At 42.3% G+C, this 19781-nt stretch overlaps 1 protein-coding gene and 2 non-coding genes across 4 annotated transcripts; 2 read left to right on the forward strand and 1 right to left on the reverse strand.

Annotated features, from left to right (window-relative positions):
- Positions 1-1514: 1514 nt before the first annotated feature.
- Positions 1515-17596, reverse strand: LOC138594262 (E3 ubiquitin-protein ligase RBBP6-like). 2 transcript variants are annotated; one of them, XM_069665301.1, is made up of 20 exons: positions 16512-17596; positions 15671-15770; positions 15506-15545; positions 12925-12966; positions 12710-12798; positions 12488-12584; positions 12242-12384; positions 11959-12131; positions 11398-11501; positions 10918-11300; positions 10753-10816; positions 10014-10071; positions 9866-9920; positions 9443-9775; positions 9227-9322; positions 7476-9072; positions 5221-5945; positions 5026-5096; positions 4816-4903; positions 1515-3685 (listed from the first exon to the last, which is right to left on the reverse strand). In XM_069665301.1, the coding sequence occupies exons 1-20, from the start codon at positions 16675-16677 to the stop codon at positions 2698-2700; spliced, it is 5412 nt and encodes a 1803-aa protein (XP_069521402.1). In that variant the 5' UTR covers positions 16678-17596; the 3' UTR covers positions 1515-2697. The 2 variants fall into 2 exon arrangements, with proteins under 2 accessions (XP_069521402.1, XP_069521401.1); XM_069665300.1 differs by lacking the exons at positions 15506-15545; positions 15671-15770; positions 16512-17596 and having other exon boundaries at positions 9443-9772; positions 12925-13265.
- A 1064-nt stretch (positions 17597-18660) lies between these two features.
- Positions 18661-18742, forward strand: trnal-aag (transfer RNA leucine (anticodon AAG)). The gene has a single exon. It is a non-coding gene; the product is annotated as a tRNA-Leu (tRNA).
- A 711-nt stretch (positions 18743-19453) lies between these two features.
- Positions 19454-19535, forward strand: trnal-aag (transfer RNA leucine (anticodon AAG)). The gene has a single exon. It is a non-coding gene; the product is annotated as a tRNA-Leu (tRNA).
- Positions 19536-19781: the final 246 nt, after the last annotated feature.

Here is a 19781-nt window from a genome sequence, read left to right on the forward strand (position 1 = left end):
ACTAACAGCGCCACACAGTGTTCAGTCCGGCTCACTGCAGTCGCTTCCCTCTGGGACGTTTTGCTTGAATTATTCATGGTTGTAAAGGGATGAGCTGCCAAAGACCATGAAACTCACCATTGTGTCTGAAGAGCCACTTTCGAGGACATCCTCCCAGAAAAATCCAGTTATCTCTGAATAGATCTGATATTTTATGTGCTGCAGTCCATCTTTGTTCTTTTATATGACGTGTGGAGTTTAGATTTTTGTCCCTCTTGTGCTTTGGGCTACTAGTAAAAAAATATCAAGAGTAGCACATGTTTAAAAATTTACAAAGGTCTATTCATCAGGTCCATATTGCTGTTATAGCATGGAAAGCTACTGACAATACAGTGTCTTACCTCACAACTAACTTATTTATTCACAACCCAAAAATTACCTAAAAACAGCAATTTACTGCGCACAGATAATAATCAGAGAAGTGTCGGAAAGTGTTTCTACATTTTGCGGATTGACATCACTATTGAGCCAACTACATGGCACTGAATATTAAACCCTGAGAATGCATCATACATCTAATATTATGAATATTATAAAGCTGTACATGAGCATGTTTAATTACTTAATTTAAAAACTGGAGCATTATTGTCATTTATGTTGTTTAAATGAGCTGTGTGACACTGTGGGAAACTCTAGTCAGCACTCTCCCTTATACGCTGCTGGACTGTTGTAAAATAATCTTTAGTATCATCCGCAGAAGGTATAATTTAATTATCCCCTAAATAACTTTAATCATTGCAAGTGCAACATACTGTATTGGCCTGTAAAGGACAGTTGTGAATGGTAAATGGACTTTACTTGTAAAGCGCTTTTCTAGTCTTCCGACTACTCTATGCACTTTTACACTACATGTCACGTTCACCCATTCACACACTGATGGCAATAATAATAAAAGCTTTATTTATATAGCACCTTTAAAAACAGAATAATGATTTAAGTGCCAATTTCTAGTCAGGACGAATGCATTCATACCCGATGGCTGTGCCTTAGGGAGGGATTTGGGGTTCCGTGTCTTGCCCAAGGACACATGAACATGTGATAAACAACAGATTCTACCACTGAGCCACAGTGTACATCCGAGATACGGGTGTGAACTGTTTGAACTCAAGGTGTTAAGGTGATCGCGGTCTTTCACAGTGCTATCGCTTTAATATTAAGAGATTGTAGCCCATATACTATCCCTGCATTACACTACACATCAAGAATTCTGCATTAAAATGTATATTGCACAAACAATATTTTTCACAAGGAATGCAAACAGTGATTCAATTCTTGATAAATTGACCTGCCCTGTGTTTTTGCAATTAACCATTTGTATCCCTATAATATGTCAAAAAAACCAAAACAGCAAATGCACTCTGAAATTTAAACTCAAATTTAATAAAACACAGAAAACCGTATAACCTTCATCTGTGTGGTCATAACACAACTAATAGTGCAAACATTGATTCAAATAAAACTCAAGACAGTTTCATGAGGTCAAAACATTTTAATTAAAAAAAGAAAAAAGAAAAGGAACAACTCATTTGTAAGAACACAAGTCCTCCACTTTGTCCCAAAGTCACATTTCACTCTCACACCAACACACACACATTCACTCACTCAGACAATGTGATGGACAGCTACTGCACCTTTGGAACAAAAACATGCAGACTTTTTTTCAATTATTAATAACACATCCTAGATGTTTACAATCCAGTGTAACACGGCTGCATAAAGGTTTAACTCAAAGGACCGTTCTGGTGATTTGCCCGCATTAGCACATTAATCACAAATTCTTTACTGCTGACCATTTCCAAAGAGTTCCATAATCTGCAGGATATCTGCTGAATTTTCACGTTACATTTGCAGAGATTAGAGCTCGCTAAGGTAGCTTGTCTGTTTTTGTAGCCTTGAATTTAAATGCACAACACAACACAGAATTAAAACAAAACAACACGGAACTGGCATTGAATGAAACCAATGGCTGCCTAAAAATTAGACATTAAAGTGGTCAGCAGAAATGGGAAGTATACATGATTTGTAGCTAATGTGCTAAAACATGCAAAACTAATAATATAGTCCTTGAAAAGAGCTTACAAGGGTCCTCAATGCAATAAAGGTTAATCAGCATTTCAGCCTCTAACAGCACACAGGGATGTGAGCAAAACAAACCGAGGAAAAATTATGTGAAGCAACAGTTAATCTCTATTTACAAATGAATCATACAGAGAAAAAGCAATTCCTCCTCTGCAACGAAGCAATCACATCCCTGAGTACAGCGTTTCTTATTCCAATCGCTCAGATTGACTGCTGTGTGATCAGTTATTATCTTTCAGTCTTTTCTGGTCGGCTCTAGGTTGATCACATTAGTGCAGCACAGCATGTCTCCCGAGTTTTTCCTGACCTTAAGTCACCAAAGACGCTCGCATTGAACATTAAAGAAACTAGAGCAGCGGCCATAATGCTGTAAGCCAGGGCAACAAAGTACCGTGTGAGTTTGGGGTCCTGCAGTGACATTAAGTGTTGAGTAACAGCCACACAGCCGTCCTTCAGTGTCTCGGACAGTCAAAGAACCATTTCATCCATTCCCTTCGAGTGGCACATGGAGCAGCATGACATTGTTAGCCGTTATTCCTAGATACATCATTATCTCAAGGTTACAGATTTTGGCCCCTGTTAGCACGGAGCCCCTTCCTCTGCTTTCTCCATCTTCTCCTCCTCCTCCTCCTCCACGTCTTTGTCTTTGCTCTTTTTGTGTTTCTTCTTCTTGTGTTTGTGCTTGTGCGCCTTCTGTTCTCCCTCCTTCTCCTGGCTGTCGTGCTTCTTGTGCTTTTTGTGTTTTTTATGCTTCTTGTGTTTCTTCTTCTTCTTGTCCGTGGTGGTGGTGGTGGTTCCCGAGCCACTGTGGTTGCTCGGGGTGGGGCTGTTGGAGGGTTGGCTGAGGGATGGACTGGGGCTGCCGCTCCTACCTCTCTCCGGCTCTGAGCCTTCACCCTCGCTGTAGTCGGGCACAAAAGCCGCCTCGTCCGTCTCACGACCAAGGTCGGAACACAAGCGCTGTCTCCTGGGCTCTGGGCCACGACTCTCCTCCCGTCCTCCCCCACCTCTTCCTTCTGCTGCTCTCTCCTCCTTTCCAGTCACTCCTCGCCCCTCCTCTCTTCCTCCACCTCTCCCTTCCTCTCTTGCTGCAGCTCTTCCTTCTTCTCTCACTCCTCTACCTTCGTCCCTCACAAGTTTTGTTTTTGGTTTTTCAGGATTTGTCTGTGCCGCCCTTCCACTCTTCCCCTCTTCCCTTGGTGCTCTCCCTTTCTTCTCTTCTCTCACAACTCCTCTCCTCTCCTCCCTCGTGGCCTCTCGCCCTTCGCTCCTGACAGGTTTTGGCGCCTCAGGCTGCACCTCTTTGCCTCGGCCCCTCTGCGGCACTGGTGACGGCTCCTTGGGAGCATTAAGTCCATTTTCCTGGCCTTCATCGTCATCTTCTTGCTCCCATTTGGAGCGAGGAGGAGGCTGGATGAGCGGCTCCTCCCTGGCCGGGCTGGGTGGTGGGCTGGCACTCGGGCTGCGGCCTCGGCTGGTCACGGGGCTCGATGGGGGCTGCTCTGCAGGTTTGGAGGAAACACTCTTCTGTTCTTTGTCTGAGTCCCGCTTTGTTTCTTGAGTTGACCTATTGTTAAAAAAAATAGACATGTTAAGAAGAGTACTGCATTGATGTAGCATTGCTGTCCCTTTTTACCGAGGGACTCACAGTGGTGTGAGTTGAACAGCCGGACAACTCGCATGACATACATCCTACTCTCTTGACGCTGGCTCCCAATAAAATTCAGAATTCACTTTTTTTTTTAAATCTACAAAGCCCTGCACAACCAAGCACACAAATACACTGCTGACCTGCTCCATCCGAATTTACCCAAATCCCTCAGGTCCTCTGACCAGGGTCTACTCGTTTTTCCTCGTGTACGACTGAGGACAAAAGGTGATTGCTTCTTTGAATCTGTTGCTCCCACACTTGGGACAACACTCTTCCAACTCATATATACGGTTTGTGGTTCCAACTGATGCTTTTAAAAAGCAGTTAAAGACATTTTTTTCCAATTTGGCTTTTGACCATGTAACATAATTCTGCACAACTACATTTTCTATTCTGTGTTTTTGTTCATTTTTTATTCGTTATTGTTGTTGTTATTATTGTACTGTGATACTTTGTGAAGCACTTTGTGACCTCGCTCTGTGAAAGGTGCTTTAACAAATAAACTTTACTAACAGTGGACAGTTACAGCAGCAGAAACGAACCCCTACATTAGACATAGTACAAATAGGACACCTACAGTTTGTTTAGATATGGGTTGGTTATGCTTGTGTAACTTGTAACTATGCTAGTGTACTAAGACCTGGCACTTTTCTGTAACCCTGAGCATGAAACCCCTGAATGTTATCAAAATATTACTAATTTAAAAAGTAAACTTGCTGCCAGTTACAGTATTGAGCAGCTTTTACTCAATGCTACAATCACATTTTGGTTGGTACCAAAAACTTTAGTTTTCAAATCCATCTCCAATAACCAAATACAGCTAACGTTGCTATGCTTTATGTTTATCTCTTGTTGCACGGTTAATCAACAGCTGACAGAAAATAGACCCCAAAAAGATGAAAAACGATGATTGAGTGCAGCAAGGGACTTGGATCACAAAAATGCATCAATGACAAAAAAATATCCAAAACTATAAAAGCATTATGTTGTATAAATATATAAAAAGGTAAAAATGTTGTATAACTAACAGAGCAACATCTACTCACCTTGTGGAGCTCGACGTGTTGCTCGCCAGAGCCTTGCGGCTGATCCTGGGTTTGCGTTTCACAACAGACTCCTCTCCGTCTTTCACTGCTGGAAGAGAAGGGGGTGGCAGGAAGGACACACTTTTAATCAATGCTTAACTAGATGGAACAAAACAAAATCAAAGTTATCATCTCTTCACACAGCCGTGCACATACAGAGATTCAAATTACCTTCTCTGTGAGCAGCAGCCGGTTTCTCTCCTGAGGGCACACTCCTCTCTGCTCTGTCCTTGGAAACACTCCTGGGAGAAATACGAGGATGTAATTACACTTAATAACTGTGTTTACAGAATCACTATAACGGGCTCTTTCAATCATTGATATGGATTGTGGTTTGACAGGCAGCAGGGAAATAAATTAACAAACCTGTCAGATTTAGAAGCTCTTTCAGACCCCTCCCCTCTCTCCTTGGAGGATACGCTTGGTTTCTCCTGATGGTCTGTCGCTCTCTTGGTGACAGCAGATTTCTCGCCGATGGTCATTTTATCCAGAGAGACAGACCTCCCTCCGGCACTTCCACTACTGGAGCTCTTTCGCTCCGTCCTCACCGACCTCTCTCCGTCAGCATCTCTCTCAACAGTAACAGCAACCTTCTGTGAACTCGAGCTAGAACCCCTGTCCCTCTCTCTGTCAGAGCCCACGCCTCGGTCTCGGTCTCGTTCTCGGTCTCGGTCTCGGTCTCGTTCTCGTTCTCTGTCTCGGTCTCTGTCTCGGTCTCGGTCTCGTTCTCGGTCTCGTTCTCTGTCTCTGTCTCTGTCACGGTCTGATCCTGAAGTTCTGTCTCGCTCTCTGTCCGGTCCTGAGCTTCTGCTCTGCTCTCTGTCTGAGCCCTGCTGTCTCTCTCCAGCACTTCCTGGTCTCTCTCTGGAGACTCCTCTCTCAGCAGACATTGACCGCTCCTTCCTCCCGGTACTTTCTGCTGCACTGCTGGGTCGCTCTCCTTCAGAAGCGTTAGCCGCAGCAGATCGGTCTGAGGTGGAGGTCGTCTTCTCAGGACCGGATGGCGTTCTGTCTGAGGGTGGTGTCTCAGTGCTGCCTTTTCTTCCCAGATCTCTGTTCAGCTTGATCCTCCTCTGGGCCAGGGGCTTCACCTGAATATGGACAAAAGTCAAAAACAATACATTACCAGGGTGTTAAATCAGAACTGATTGTGCCTAGATGTTCTGATTTAACAGGCCTTATAGAAGTTATGCTGCTAATAAATAGCAATTTCAATACCTTTGCGTTATATACTTGAAAAAAATGTAGTTGAATTTATTTTATACGAGTGCTGCAACTAAGGATTAAGGATTGTCAATTAACTCGTCAGTTATTTTCCTTATTATTTGATTAGTTATCTGGTCAATAAAATGTCTGAAAATGGTGACTGAGGTTTTAAAAGCTCATGTTGCCAACATTCAAACAGCATTTCTTTATCCGAGCACAGTCAAAGCCAAAAACATTTTCCATTTACAACCCAAGAAGATGAAGAAAAACAGCAAATATTCTGATCTGAGAAAATTATTTTGACATAAGTTCCTTGAAAAGAATGACTTAATTAGAAACAGTTTTTTGCAAACTCAATTTTCTGTCAATAGATTCATTAAAAAGTGTTACTGTTCAAAACAAGCATTAGCTGCAGCCTTGGTGAAGAGAAATTACTTGATTAACACAAAAACTTACTGAGTCAGATTTTGAACCAATTAGAAATTGCAAATAGCAATGAACCAATGTGAAGAATGAACAGATATCATATAAACTCAGGAGAGTGTTGGGGATAACAGGTTACAAAGTAATCCATTAGAGCTACTTCTTCTTTTTTAGTTACTTTTTCATAAAAAGTCATCTGTTACTGGAAAAAAAATGCTGTATTTCCTTTTTCCTTTTGTCACCACAAAAAAAAGGCACTTTGTTTCTCTCCTCTTGGCAGGTTGCTGCATACCAGCGGAAGGTAAACACCGTTGTGTCAGTGTGCGTGTGTTGCTAGCTAAATCAACTAGCGAGTTGGCAGAGAGGACAGTGTTTACTTCGTGGAAATGTTCCCATTATTTTTAAAAATTTTGGTGTAAGGGACAAGAATAACATGACGGTGAAATGTAAGCTGTGCCTGGAGGGTAAGTGCTTGCCAGCTGTGAAGAGCTCGACTTGAAATTTAGAGAATCTGCAGCTAAACACAGATCCGCAACATTGGTAGGACTAAGAGCCTGTGTTGTATTGTTGTTAAGGAAACAGCTGTGTCTAATAGCGTATGCCTCTGCCCAGTTCACTGTCAGACTGTTAGCATAATAAAGGTTATATTGCGTCTGTCATTCCTGTTATTAGTTGAGTTACAGATTATGGGCCATAAATGAGTCTGTGCAATGACAATAGAGTCAATACATTCAAAGGTAGACGTGCAGTAGACTACACACCAACAGGTGTTAAGAGTCACAAAGGGGGTTTAATTTATCGCAACGCAAAAGTATTTTTAAAACGTTACTTTTCTCAGGAGATAACGCAGTAATGTAACGAGTTTTAAAAGTAAAAGTGACCCAACACTGCTCAGGAGATAAACACATCTGTAAAAACATAAATCTCTGTCTCCTGGTGTTTCTGAGGACAGTACGAGCAGCTACAGAGGACAGTACGAACAGCAGACCCACCTGAAGGTCCATAAGGGGTCTGATGGATCCTCGCTCTGAGTCTTCCCGGCTTATCTCACGGCTGCCTGGTATGGGGAGAAGACCGGGCCTGTCTGAGGGGGGTGGGAGTCTGTGGAGGGGGGGCTGATGAGACATGTGTGAGAAGGGGATAACATCACCCCCTAACCCATCTATTCTCCTCAGCTTTCCAGGAGGGGGTCCAAGCAGTGAGCGACTCTCCACTCCCATCCTTCTCCGACTGTCCACTGGGGAGGAAGGTCGGTGAAGGAGTGGAAGTCCATGTTGATGGGGGGTGGGAAGGAGACCCCCACCCTGTGGAAGATCTCTTCTTCCCCGGATGTCGTGGCTGGGTCGAGGGCCGTCATGAAGGGAGGGGTGGTGCAGAGGCAGGTTATGGGAGGACAGAGGAGGGGTTTTAAGAAGGGCTGGCCTCCCTCCAGAGCTTTTACTCTTCTCCTTTTTAGGGGTGGAGGCGTTGGGGGCTTCTTCTGGTTTTTTAATGGTCTTTAAAGGTTTAGCAGCAGTAGAGGAGGAGGAGGAAGAGGATTCTTTCTTTTTGGTGACCACTGGTTCTCCGGTCTTTTTCTTCACCTTGTCACTCTTCACCTTTACAGCCTCCGTCTTTACTTTAGCTTTCACCTTCTGACCCTTGTCTTTCTTAGTCTTATCAGACTGAGTCTTCGATGTTGACTTGGTTGAGGGTTTAACGGACGCAGCAGAACTTTTTGAGGCTGGCGCTTTAGTGGATGTAGCGCCACCTGGAGGCTTTGAGGAGATGGGAGACGTTTTAATGACTGAGGGGATTTCGTCCATTGGTTCGTCTCTGACGGGTGTAGCATCACCTCTGTCTACTGACTGTGACGGCTCTGGATCATCCCCAGACCTCTTCTTTCTTACTTTCTTTGCCTTCAGGACTTTAGTGCTGGACTTTGTCCCTGATGAGGAGGAGGATGGTGGATGGTGAGGCGGAGGACCTCTCTCATCTCTCCCTCTTCTCCCTCTCCCCTGGGGGGAGTAATCTCTGGGTAACGGGGACATTCTGTCCCTCTCCCTGTCTCTGCTGCCACGACCTCTGTGATGCAGGGAGGGGTGTTGGTTGTCATAGTCTTTGTAGTACTTGTTGTACCAGTCAGCGTACTGTTTCTCCCACTGTCGGTACCGTTCTCTTTCCCAGCGCTCATGGCCTCCAGGACTTGGACCCTTCATTTCATACGGTTCTAGCTCCCGAGGTGGTGGCTTTCTCCCACCGGGGCTTCGGCTCCGGAAACCACCAGGAGAGCGAGAACGTGACCTGTAGGGTCCTGCTCCCTCGGGTCCCTCCCATGGTCCTCCCCGGTAGGGGGGTGGAGACCGTGGGGAGCCAGAGCGCCGGTACCCAAAAGACCTTGAACGAGAGCGGGACCTTGAACGTGAGCGTCCATAACTGCGTCCATTGCGTCTGGAATAAGGGGAGCGAGGATAAGAGCGGCCATGAGAGCGTGAACGGGAGCGGGATCGACTGGGGGAATAGGAGTAAGACCGGGATCTTGATCTGGATCTAGATCTTGATCTAGAGTATGGAGAACGGCTGAATGGAGAGCGACTGTATGACCGTGACCTAGAAAAGGAAATGGTTGAGAAGAACAGAAGGAAACAAGTGGAGAGAGAAAGCAGATTATGCAAAGAATGTAGTAAATGGCTTTAAGGATTATGCTTCTGTAATTAATGTAAGAACTTAAACCAAATAAGAAATGATGTCTTAATGAAGTTACCTGGAATAAGATGGTCTTCGTCTCTTTGGTGCATTTCTATACTTCATAAGCTCTTTGTGGAAGTCTTTTGTGAATTCATCTAGTTTGGATGTAACTCTGTGGATACAAAGAGAAAAAAATGTAACTTTCAAAACTTCTGAAGAAAACCTGAAGAATGACTTAAATCCAATCAGAAGTTGTCGCAGCTGTTTAAAGATCCAAAAAGAAAAGACTCACTTGTCCTGACGGTGGTGCCGCTGTCTGTAAAATTCCTCCTTTGAGAGGGGAGGCTGAGCGAGGGAGGGAGGAAGGGGGAGAAGAGGAGGCTGGGCACCCGGAGCAACCCAAGGAGGGTTGAGCACCGGTGGTCCAGGGGCATAAACGGGCTGGGGCTGGTAACCGAGGGCATTAGGAGGGATAAGGCCAGGACCAGAAGTGTAGGGAGGGGGGTAGGCCTGTGGTGGGGGCGGGTACATGGACGGAGCTGGGTACACTGGAGGAACAGGAGCAGGAGGTGGACCTGCATGGAGGTGAGTGGGGGGGTGCTCTCCTCTATTTCTGAAAGACCTGCTAAAAAGAAAGGAACAAAAAAAGTATGTGAGACTCATTTATTGGAACAAGAATGTTTAACTGTCAGACAGTCCTTTAGACAGCTCCTACCTCTCCCACTGTCTGCCGCCTCCTCTGTTAGAGTGGTGTGGCCGTGACTGGTGACCTAACAGAACAAAGACACAGTTTGTTAGTTTCTGACAGGCTTCCCTTTAAGATCTCTTAACCTGCTGAAAAATACCTCAATTAGATTTCTTACCTGATGAATGAGGCGGTCTTAAGGGAGGCGGATGGCCAACAAAAGTTGGATGGTAGCCCTGTGGGAGAAGTCATAGCGGGGAAAATTAAGTTACCTGTTCCATAAGTCACAGTTGAGATGGTTAAGTCTTAAGAGTCTTTAGATAAATATAACTATAATACAGCCATCAAAGTAACCTAATAAACAGAAATGAGGTCAAGTGCATATCATAAGTCTATAACAACTATGCAAAGTCATTTGAGGGTGAAATAACAGACAGAGTAGTGAAAAAGTAAATGGGCCTCTCTCTCATTATGTCTGTTTTTTTGCATGCATGGGGATATAGTATTTTAGCTTGAAATGTCCATCCCTAATGTAAAGTTAAATGTGGAGTTTATTCTTGTTGTTATTGCAGATACATGCAGTCATGTAGATACAATGTGCATTAAAACGTAAACATATTTAAACACTAATATATACACAACTTTAAATACATTAAAGAGTATTCCTTTTGTTCCATTTTGCATCTCTAATACTAATAATGCTAGTAGATGCTGGTGGTAACTTTCAGCTCTCTAAGCCATTAAGTCTCATAAAATTTGACATGTTGCATTTACTTTTCTTAATGGCACAAAATAAAGACATACGTGTCAGCAGATTATCTGCATTATCATGTTAAATTCTTAGTTTTAGTAACTGCTTGTAAAAGTCAGTGAGAGATTAAGAAGCACATTCCTGAGGGTGATAAAAGCAGACTCACCTGTGATCCACTTTCTGAGGTTCCAGATGAGTCTGGTGTCACAGTAGGTTCTGTTTCGGGCTCACTAAAACATAAACAAACGGGTACATTATGGCAGGTAAAAATGGATCTTCACTTCAAACGTCACTTCTTAAGTTTGTGCTGACTGTATATGACTAAACTTACCCTGGTGGGGGAGGTTCACCCTGGCTGGTCGAGTGCATAGGAGAATGGTGGTCAACAACAGGTGCTGGGGCTGGTGAAGCAACCTGTTCTTCAACAGCAGCAGGCGCAGCATGAGGTGGAGTGGGAACATCAGCAGGAGGCGCAGAAGCCGAAGAGGCAGCAGGAACAGCGGGGGGAGGTGCAGGAGGCGGGACCTGTGCTTGCGGTGCACTTGTGGGTACGCTTACTGGAGGAGGTTTAGAGATGTTGGCAAGCAGCGGGTCCTGCTGTCGAGAGTGCAGAGGCCGGAGCAGCTGGGGTCGCGGAGGAGGCGGGGCTGCATTTTGGACCTGCTTGCGTGCATGTTTGGTGTACCCTGTCTCATTCTTAAAGTTATTCACAGCCTGCATAAAGGAAAAAAAGATGACATCGTTACAAATAAGACTTTACATTTTATTGTTTTGTTAAGAGTTAAACAAAATATATGCACTTCGTGGTTACCTGTCGAAGAAACTTGTTGGCAATGAGATTATCAGGTGAAACATCGGACTGATTGCATGTGAAGCAGATGTGCTCCTCTGAGTCCAACAAGGTCGTCCTGATACCTGAAAGTGAACAACAAAAGAAGAAAGAGCTTTAACGGTCAGGAAAAAATGTGTTTTTGCAGAAAAGGACATTCCCCCAACCTGCCTCATCTACATATATTTTCAACATCACAGAGATTGAGCACTTAATCAACCAAATACAGCTTGGAGAAAAAAAGAAAGAATTTCCCTCCATAAAAAATACAAATTCAACAGCCTCTCTAAATGCATTATGTCCTGGGGCTGCAGTTCTCTAGAGAGGCCACTGTTGGATTAATGCGTGTTTCTGCAGTTTTTCCTGTTTGTGCAAAAAGGGTCCTCGAAGGCACTCGTGTAGAGGAGGACCAAAACACAGAGTGTAATATAACCGAGCTAATTTTGCTTTTGGCAAAGATTAGGTTTCGAGTTTCTACTATTTTGTCTGGTTCGCATTGCTTTTCAGACATAATAATAATGCACATTACGTGCAAGAACTCACAATCATCGCAGTAACTGTTTCCACAGCAGGGTATCACTACAGCATCCGTCATCAGGTCGTTGCAGATCGGACACAAAAGTTCATCTGGGATCGGGTCTGTATCGTCTTCAGATGACGACTGGTCATGTGGAACAAACGGAGGTCGCTCCTTCTTTCCTTGTGCATAGGCCTCCCTGCAGAGAGAGATTTTAATTATATTTTGAGGACTGACAAAGACAAATATGACAATACTGTATGTGATATAAAAGTATTTATATTTGAGGGTGTCTTTGTTGACACGTACGCATCTATAGCAGGTATAGCATATTCCCCGGTGCTGGTTAACATGGCTCCCTTTGTGCCTGGCTCAGCTTTCACCATGAAGCTCTGAGGGATGCCCTTACTGGTCCTAACTGGCTTGGGTCCCTCCACACTCTTATCCTGGACCTAGAAAGTATCAAACAAAAGAAAATGAGACTATTTCTAAGAAGATACATTACACTGAAGTTAAATTGAAGGTCACAGACCAAGAAAATAAAATCGTGATTACCATCAGTAAGGGGCATTGTCGAATGTAGTGCCCAGCCTTGCCACAGCGGTAGCAGGTGTAGTGGGCAGGAGGAGGTCCAACAGCCTTCTTGGAATAACTATAGAGACAGGTTCCATAAATATTATTAAACTGCATACAACTTCACGAACAGGTTCACGAGCCTATAATATGGAGCAAACTTGTGACGTTATTCCAGTAAAAGAGCAAAGTGTGTATACTAACTGTATCGGGTCATATTCGTGATTGGACTGAGACATCATGGCTCTAATCTTGTCCTCCTCTGATGCATTAGCATCAACCAGGTTAGCAGTCTAAAAACACCAAATAAAAAGAAGAGAGGGAAAAAAAGAAAAGGATGTAAACCTCACAAGAAAGAGGGATTTAAATTCAAGACAAATATTTTCTGGAAGTACAACAAGCATGTAAACAAACAGTACCTTGGCGAGTTGGGCAAGTGACAAAGAAGGAGAAGAGTCAGTCTGCAGGAGAATCAGAGTACAGATATTAAAAGTGTTAACAGGAGATGTAATAGACACACAGTGGAAGATATGAGCCCAGATAGTTCCCCACCACATCCGTGTCCAGTCCCTTTGAGTGTCCATCTAAGTCTTCACACCAAAATCAAATACTCCAAGTGCATGAAATACACAGCAGGTGAGCGTTTCGATCAAGACACGGTTTGCTTGTGCACGATGTTAATCCCTGCACTGACGGCGCTGAGTCATAATCCTTAAATTATTTGAAAGCTTCGTGAAGGGGTCTGTCTATTCAGAGCAAACTGAAAAGATTTAAACTGTCTGCAGAATAACTCAAGAACACCCTGAAAGGCAAAGGAAGGTGACTGTTTTATGTCCATTTAGTAAGTATACTTTTCAAAACATGTATCAGCGCTGAAGGTTACACCAACAACATTTCAAACAATATTGAAGTATTAGCTATCATACAAAAAGCAACTTTTGTGCATTTAGTCGTAGTTTGAACAAGATCATGTTATTCTGAAGAATCTAAATTTAAAAAAAAAAGCACGATTGTCGCTGTATAGAAATCCAAGAGAACTTAAACACTGCTAACTGAATAAAAAGGAAGTTGCATTCACATTTTACAAGCAAAGCAAACTTTTTCTACAACTACTCTTTCACGTACACAAGTCCAGACCTACTTATACTCTGAGCCTTTAAGTTCAAACTGTGGGCATAGAGCATCAAACTTTCCTCAGCACATTCAAAATGAACTCGACAAGCACATTCACTGTATAGATCCTAAAGCGTCTGCTGCTATGGTAGGGAGAAGGCGGATTTCTGGGAGGACTACTTGACATTTAATATTAGCATGCAGTTTCCCTTCCCCAGGCCGCAGAGATTTAAGTTTTTGCACCGGCTTGTCAAAAGAGGTTGTCAAAACTGTTAGAAAATCTCATCCAGGCTGCTTTCTGTAAGTTAATGAGCCAGAAAGGCGTGATGCACAGTGTCTTCAATAAAAGGAATTTCAAAAGTGTAATCCTGATGAGACATTAATGTTGAAATTTTACTTTAAAAATGCCTGATCAAGATTGAAAGTTCTAACAAGAGCGGTCACAGTTTCTTCAAACAGTGTCCTAAACAGCCCTGTCACCACCACAGAGTGACGGGTGAAAGCAAGAGGAGGGACGTGTCTGTCTTAAGTCCCACGCACAGACAAAATTAAAATATTATTTAACAAACAAAAAGCTGCTCTGCTTAAATTTTGTTATAAAATCACTGTCAGTTAAAAACAAGCGGGCAGGGTGGGTTGTCCATCGTGATATGCGGGCCTCGAGGAAAGGCTGGGTATTGCAGAATGCTGTGGAGGGAACACACAGGGATCTGGTGCAAGCAGTTCTGACACTGAACCACTGAACAACTTTATTGACAGGTTCTGCAGCTTACAGCTTACAGGACACACTACACCAGTATACGTCTCACTGCAGCAACCATGGAAGGCCTTCAGAGATTAACAAGATATTTACTGTACTGATAATGTGTCATTGTACTCTGTGATCATGTCGCAACATTATACTTCAGTGACAAAGTCACAGCATCTCAGTTGTCAAAACTAGCTTCTTACTGATCCCCAAACTACAGGTGTAAACAATGCACTTAGATGTAGTAACTGCTTCTCTGTAAAACAGACACTTAGGAATCTGAATAAATTCAGCTTTTAAGGTGTAAGTGTTATTTGCTGTCCATACTCAGAGCAGAATAGAACATCTTCATGATGAAATTGTACAAGACAAAACAATTGACATTTGCAAATGTAACTGAACAACAAGATCCGTGTATATTTTAGTTTAGCATGGTAAGATTATAAAAGTAAAAATCACTGTCGAGTCTCTTCCACTCACACAATTTTAGTCTTGTAACTGTTAAAGTGAATTACAATAAATCCCAGCCACATTTTACTTCATTGGGTTCTTTAACCACATAATAAAATATTTTCACAGAAAATAAATGACAATGAATTATAAATACAGAAATACCATATTTTCCTTTTACAAACCCCTTTAAAAACATTTACCTGGCCTGAAACAGGCTACAAAACCATTTCATTATGAAATACATTCAATTACAGTTTAAATGGTTTCTCAATCACTTATAAAGTGGCAACAGTTCAACATTGGTCAGTTTGAAGCATTCAAAAACAATGGTGGCTAGTCTGTTGTTTCTCTGCTGAACCTCATCTCTCTCAGCCACAACGTAAAACTTTAATCTGCTCATTTCAAAACAGACACCTGGGTTTTTAGAGAGAAACAACAAACTACTTTGACTGTGGTACCTCAAGGAAACCCTCCCAAAGACATCAAATAACATGTAGAGGTTGAGATCTCAACACAAATGTAACCAACACACAGTGAACAGAAAATACACACGACTCAATCTTTGTTGACAGAATGTTCTCAAGAAAGGTGACTAAAGCCAGAAACAGGGGGAGAGGGAGAGAGGTGAGAGGTGGAGGAGGAGGAGGAGGAGGAGAGAGTGTTGATTTTGGGTTTGTTTTACATACGGGTCTAGAAGATCCCACCACAGCTGTGTCAGAACGATCTCTGCAGAAACAAACACAGGACAGGAATTAGTCACATGCTTATAATTGTTTATTCATAGCTTTACGTGACTGTACTCCTCCTTTAAAAGATACCAGTAAAATAAATTATATTTTAAGTATACATACACAATGAACGTCCTGCCAGCAGGCTTTACTCCACCGATCGGAGTGCGGCGGACGATCACGGACGAGTGTTTGGGGATGTGGGCTTCATCATCTGTGTATTCTAGAAAACACAAGACACAAAATATGATTAGAAAAGACAGAATATGATGACTCCTAAATATGCATAGTTTCAACAAAACTTGTGCCAACAGTAGAAAACAGATGTATAAAATAAATCAGATGTTTACGGACAGTTGTGGATGAGTTTACTATTGTTAGTAGAATTTTACAATTTTAAAATAGAGCTGGGAACCATATAACCATATCAGATAAAGGGATCCCAGTTCTTATAGTATTATATTTATAAAATACTATTAAACCTTTTAAATTGTGTAGTTTATGCTCATAATATTATACTGCATGACAATAAGGGGAAACTACCACAGTCACTTTGCATTCTAAATTATATAGATATTTCAAGCTTAGCTCCATAGTTACTTAAAACAACAAAAGTACAAAAAGTCCCTTATTTTGGAGTCATTGTTAAACAAAACTAGCAATCTGAAAACGCCATATTGGGCTTTGGGAAATTGCAATAGGTAGTTTTCTTAGTGACGCATTAACACAACATAGTCAATCAAAAGATCAATCTCAGTTGGATCAATCTTAATACAGCTCTGAATCGGTGTATCTCGAAATGTATCCATTTGTATATAAAGAAAAACAAAAACATTCAAACAATCACCCATCCAAACTTATTTCCAGAAACCAATACTGTTGGGAGACAGTGTATGTTCTAATGTTATCCCAAAAATAACGTATGACATGTCTATCACACATAATGTGTCAGCTGATGACGTACCTTCTCGAGTCTGCGCATTGGTGATCTGCAGGTCGCAGTCTGTGGCCTTGAGGCGCTCTCGGCCCATGATCTGCCTTTTAAGCTCACTGAGGGTGATATGCAGCCCATCGAAAGTGACTGTGTTGTACTCCAGTTTGGAAGAAAACTTATAGTGAACACACGACATTTTTACAGGTCTAGGAACTTAAGTCAATCAAGCACAAGAAAAAGTAACACAGGCCTGGTAGTATAGCAAGATAAAACAGCGTCAACACTGTACACAGGAAGCTAGATCTGGTGAGTTTAATGGGTAAACCTTCTTTAAATAAGCTGAAACACTGGACAAAGAAAGGACTAAAATGGGGAAGGGTTTAGCTCGCAGATGACGACAAGGTCCTTGTTATTGCCAAAGAAAAATAATTGATATGTGAGGCCAGAGCGCCATTGAACGGCGCAGTGTGCCTCTTCAGTTCTTTGAAGTCCGACAAAACACAACAGGAAATCCAAAAGAGTCCATCCAGCACGGTGTAAATCTATAACAAGGATGTAAGTGGCAAGTCCGTCGTGTATTGTCCTTGATGGAAAGCCCCGGCCGCCTCGCTACAAGCCGCTAATGTAGCTAGCAGCGGGCCTGGGGTTTCCAAAGCAGCATGTCCGTGTGAGAAATGTTTGCCTTACAGGAACAGTTCTTCTTTTAAAGTCAACAAAGCTCCACAAAAAGTCCACAAAACGGAATGAAAGCTTCTGGGTCCACAAGTTTTCGCTGTTAGACCTTTAAAAGAGTATTCTGAGATTGAAATCCACCGTTTAACAGTTAAATACGCTAGTTAGCTAACGCCAATGCTAACAGGTTTAAGATTAGCTAACGTTAATATGAAAACACTAGCCTAACAAAAGCTAACGGCTGGTTTACGGTGCTATGCTAACCCAAATTAGCTAAGGAATATCCACCGGAAATCCACCAGTTACAAGGTCAGGACGCTGAGATTCCTGTTCGGTACGTGGTTATCTTCCATAATGAGAAAAAAGTAAAGTTGTGAATCCACTTTTATCTTGAATTTGAATCCATAAAATCCATTTCGGTTATCCAAACTGCCTCTGTCCTCGCTGTTTCATCAAAATGGCGCCTGCCGGAAACGGAAGTATGATGAATTCTTACAAAGAGTACACAGGAAGATAAGAGGAAGAAGAACTTCGGCGTAATTGTAGCAATAAAATGCTTGTGTATGCTCCTTAGTACTAAAAGTAATATCTTTAATAACGTAGACATAACAATAGTATTTGTATTCCAATCATTTCTAACTTTTCATGTATTCCTTTTTGCTCGAAATGAACTTCCAAATTAGTAGGTGTTGGTATAGGCTTGGCACTGGGCTGGTGCCTACAGCTATTACGACAATGTTAACCAATTTGTTTTATAAATCCACTGATGCAGCTACAGTGTATAACTTGGCAAATTGTCATTTAATGCACCACCTCCTTAATGACAAATCGCGGCCCAAATTTCTGAAATTTCTCAACTACTCAAATATATTTAATGAAAACTTGTGCAGCTTGTACCTGAGACAGAACGAAACATGATAGCATGTCAGCTTCACAAAACATAACAGTATAATGGTCAACCAGAGTGACCAGCAGGTAGCAGGAAAATATTCCCTCTACAATTCATTCAGTTAGCAGCCTTTATCCAGCAGAAATAAACTAAAAAAGTGCAACATAAATGCAACTACATAAGGGCTCAACAAGTTTCAAGAATGTAACTGTAGCTGGGATTACCCAATCAGTGGATGGAGTGTTAATAAACGTTACTTCTAATGCACGCTCATCATAGGAAACCCATGTCCTTCAAAATAAAAGCGCAGCATAGACTCCCGTGACCTACTGAAAACAGCTCTGCGACCCACTTTTGGGTCCCGACCCACCAGTTAAGAATCCTATAGTTTTTGTTGCAACGCTGCCTTTGTTTGTGCTTTAACGGGAACTATCTTGTTTTCCCGGTCTTCTTTGGTTGTGCCATGAAGTTGTCAAGGAGCCCTGTTGTACATTCAAAGTTAAACTGATGGTAGAATTCCAAAATAAGCATATCCGGGAGTGTACTTTTAAACACAATCAATGTGGATTTAAATAGCGTATATTGTATGATCGAAGTCGACTATGAATGGCTTCCAGAGGTAGCGTGGCCGAGCGGTCTAAGGCGCTGGATTAAGGCTCCAGTCTCTTCGGGGGCGTGGGTTCGAATCCCACCGCTGCCAGGATTTTGTAATGAATTCATCTTTCCCAAGGACCCCATGTGATATAATCAATGGTTGAGACCCCCCTACTTGACATGGACTCTCATCCAGTCCCTCATTCACTCAACATTCCATAAATGTGTAATAGACCCTTATTCAGATCCTTTACGTTACATTAACGCACACTGGACTTTTATATTGTCTGTATACTGCACTATTTATTTATATATACTGTAAGCTTCTGCACTCACGATTATCCTGCACATCTGTACAGTTTTTAATTCAAACCTGTTGTACATATTTTGTATTATACATATTGCTTTTTATATCTTTATTCTTATTGCCTATTATTTTTAATCTTATTCTATTTAATTCTTTTACTTATTTTACTCTAGTTCTGTGTTAATTGTTCTGCACCAAAACACCAAAACAAATTCCTTGTATGTGTAAACCTACTTGGCAATAAACCTGATTCTGATTATGGTCTCTATATCATATTTATCTATTTATGATCATTTTATGGGGAATTAATGGTTTCATAACTCATCTGTTTAAATTATACTCCATTTTAAAGTTATGATAATAAGGGGCGTGTACACTTTGAGTGACAGGTGGAGGCTGCTAAGGTGTCACCTTTGCTAAGTCCAGCCTGCAACCTAGTCTCTCAGCCATGTTTATGTGAGCCTTCTTTAGGGATTTCTTTCAAGCAAATAAGATCATCTGCTGCTCAGAGGTAGCGTGGCCGAGCGGTCCAAGGCGCTGGATTAAGGCTCCAGTCTCTCCGGGGGCGTGGGTTCGAATCCCACCGCTGCCAGGTATTTTCATGAGAGAGTCAGGCATTATAGCAAAGGACAAGGACTTTAAACCATACATATAAGAGACAGAACATACTCTACTCAATAATGTCATCCTCTTCCTATGGATGTAGAATTACACATAAAGTGGACTGTTATGTCAGCACAGAATGATGTGGTGGTTTTCCTGTGTGGTACATGACGGCACTGTGAGCACAGTCACCACATCTGCCTTGGATCTGAATGCCATGGTAACGCATCAGGTT

This window comes from Semicossyphus pulcher, unplaced genomic scaffold (assembly GCF_022749685.1).
Source record: "Semicossyphus pulcher isolate SPU_LCO1_2020_fin unplaced genomic scaffold, fSemPul1.0.p SCAF_17, whole genome shotgun sequence".
Taxonomy (NCBI): domain Eukaryota; kingdom Metazoa; phylum Chordata; class Actinopteri; order Labriformes; family Labridae; genus Semicossyphus; species Semicossyphus pulcher.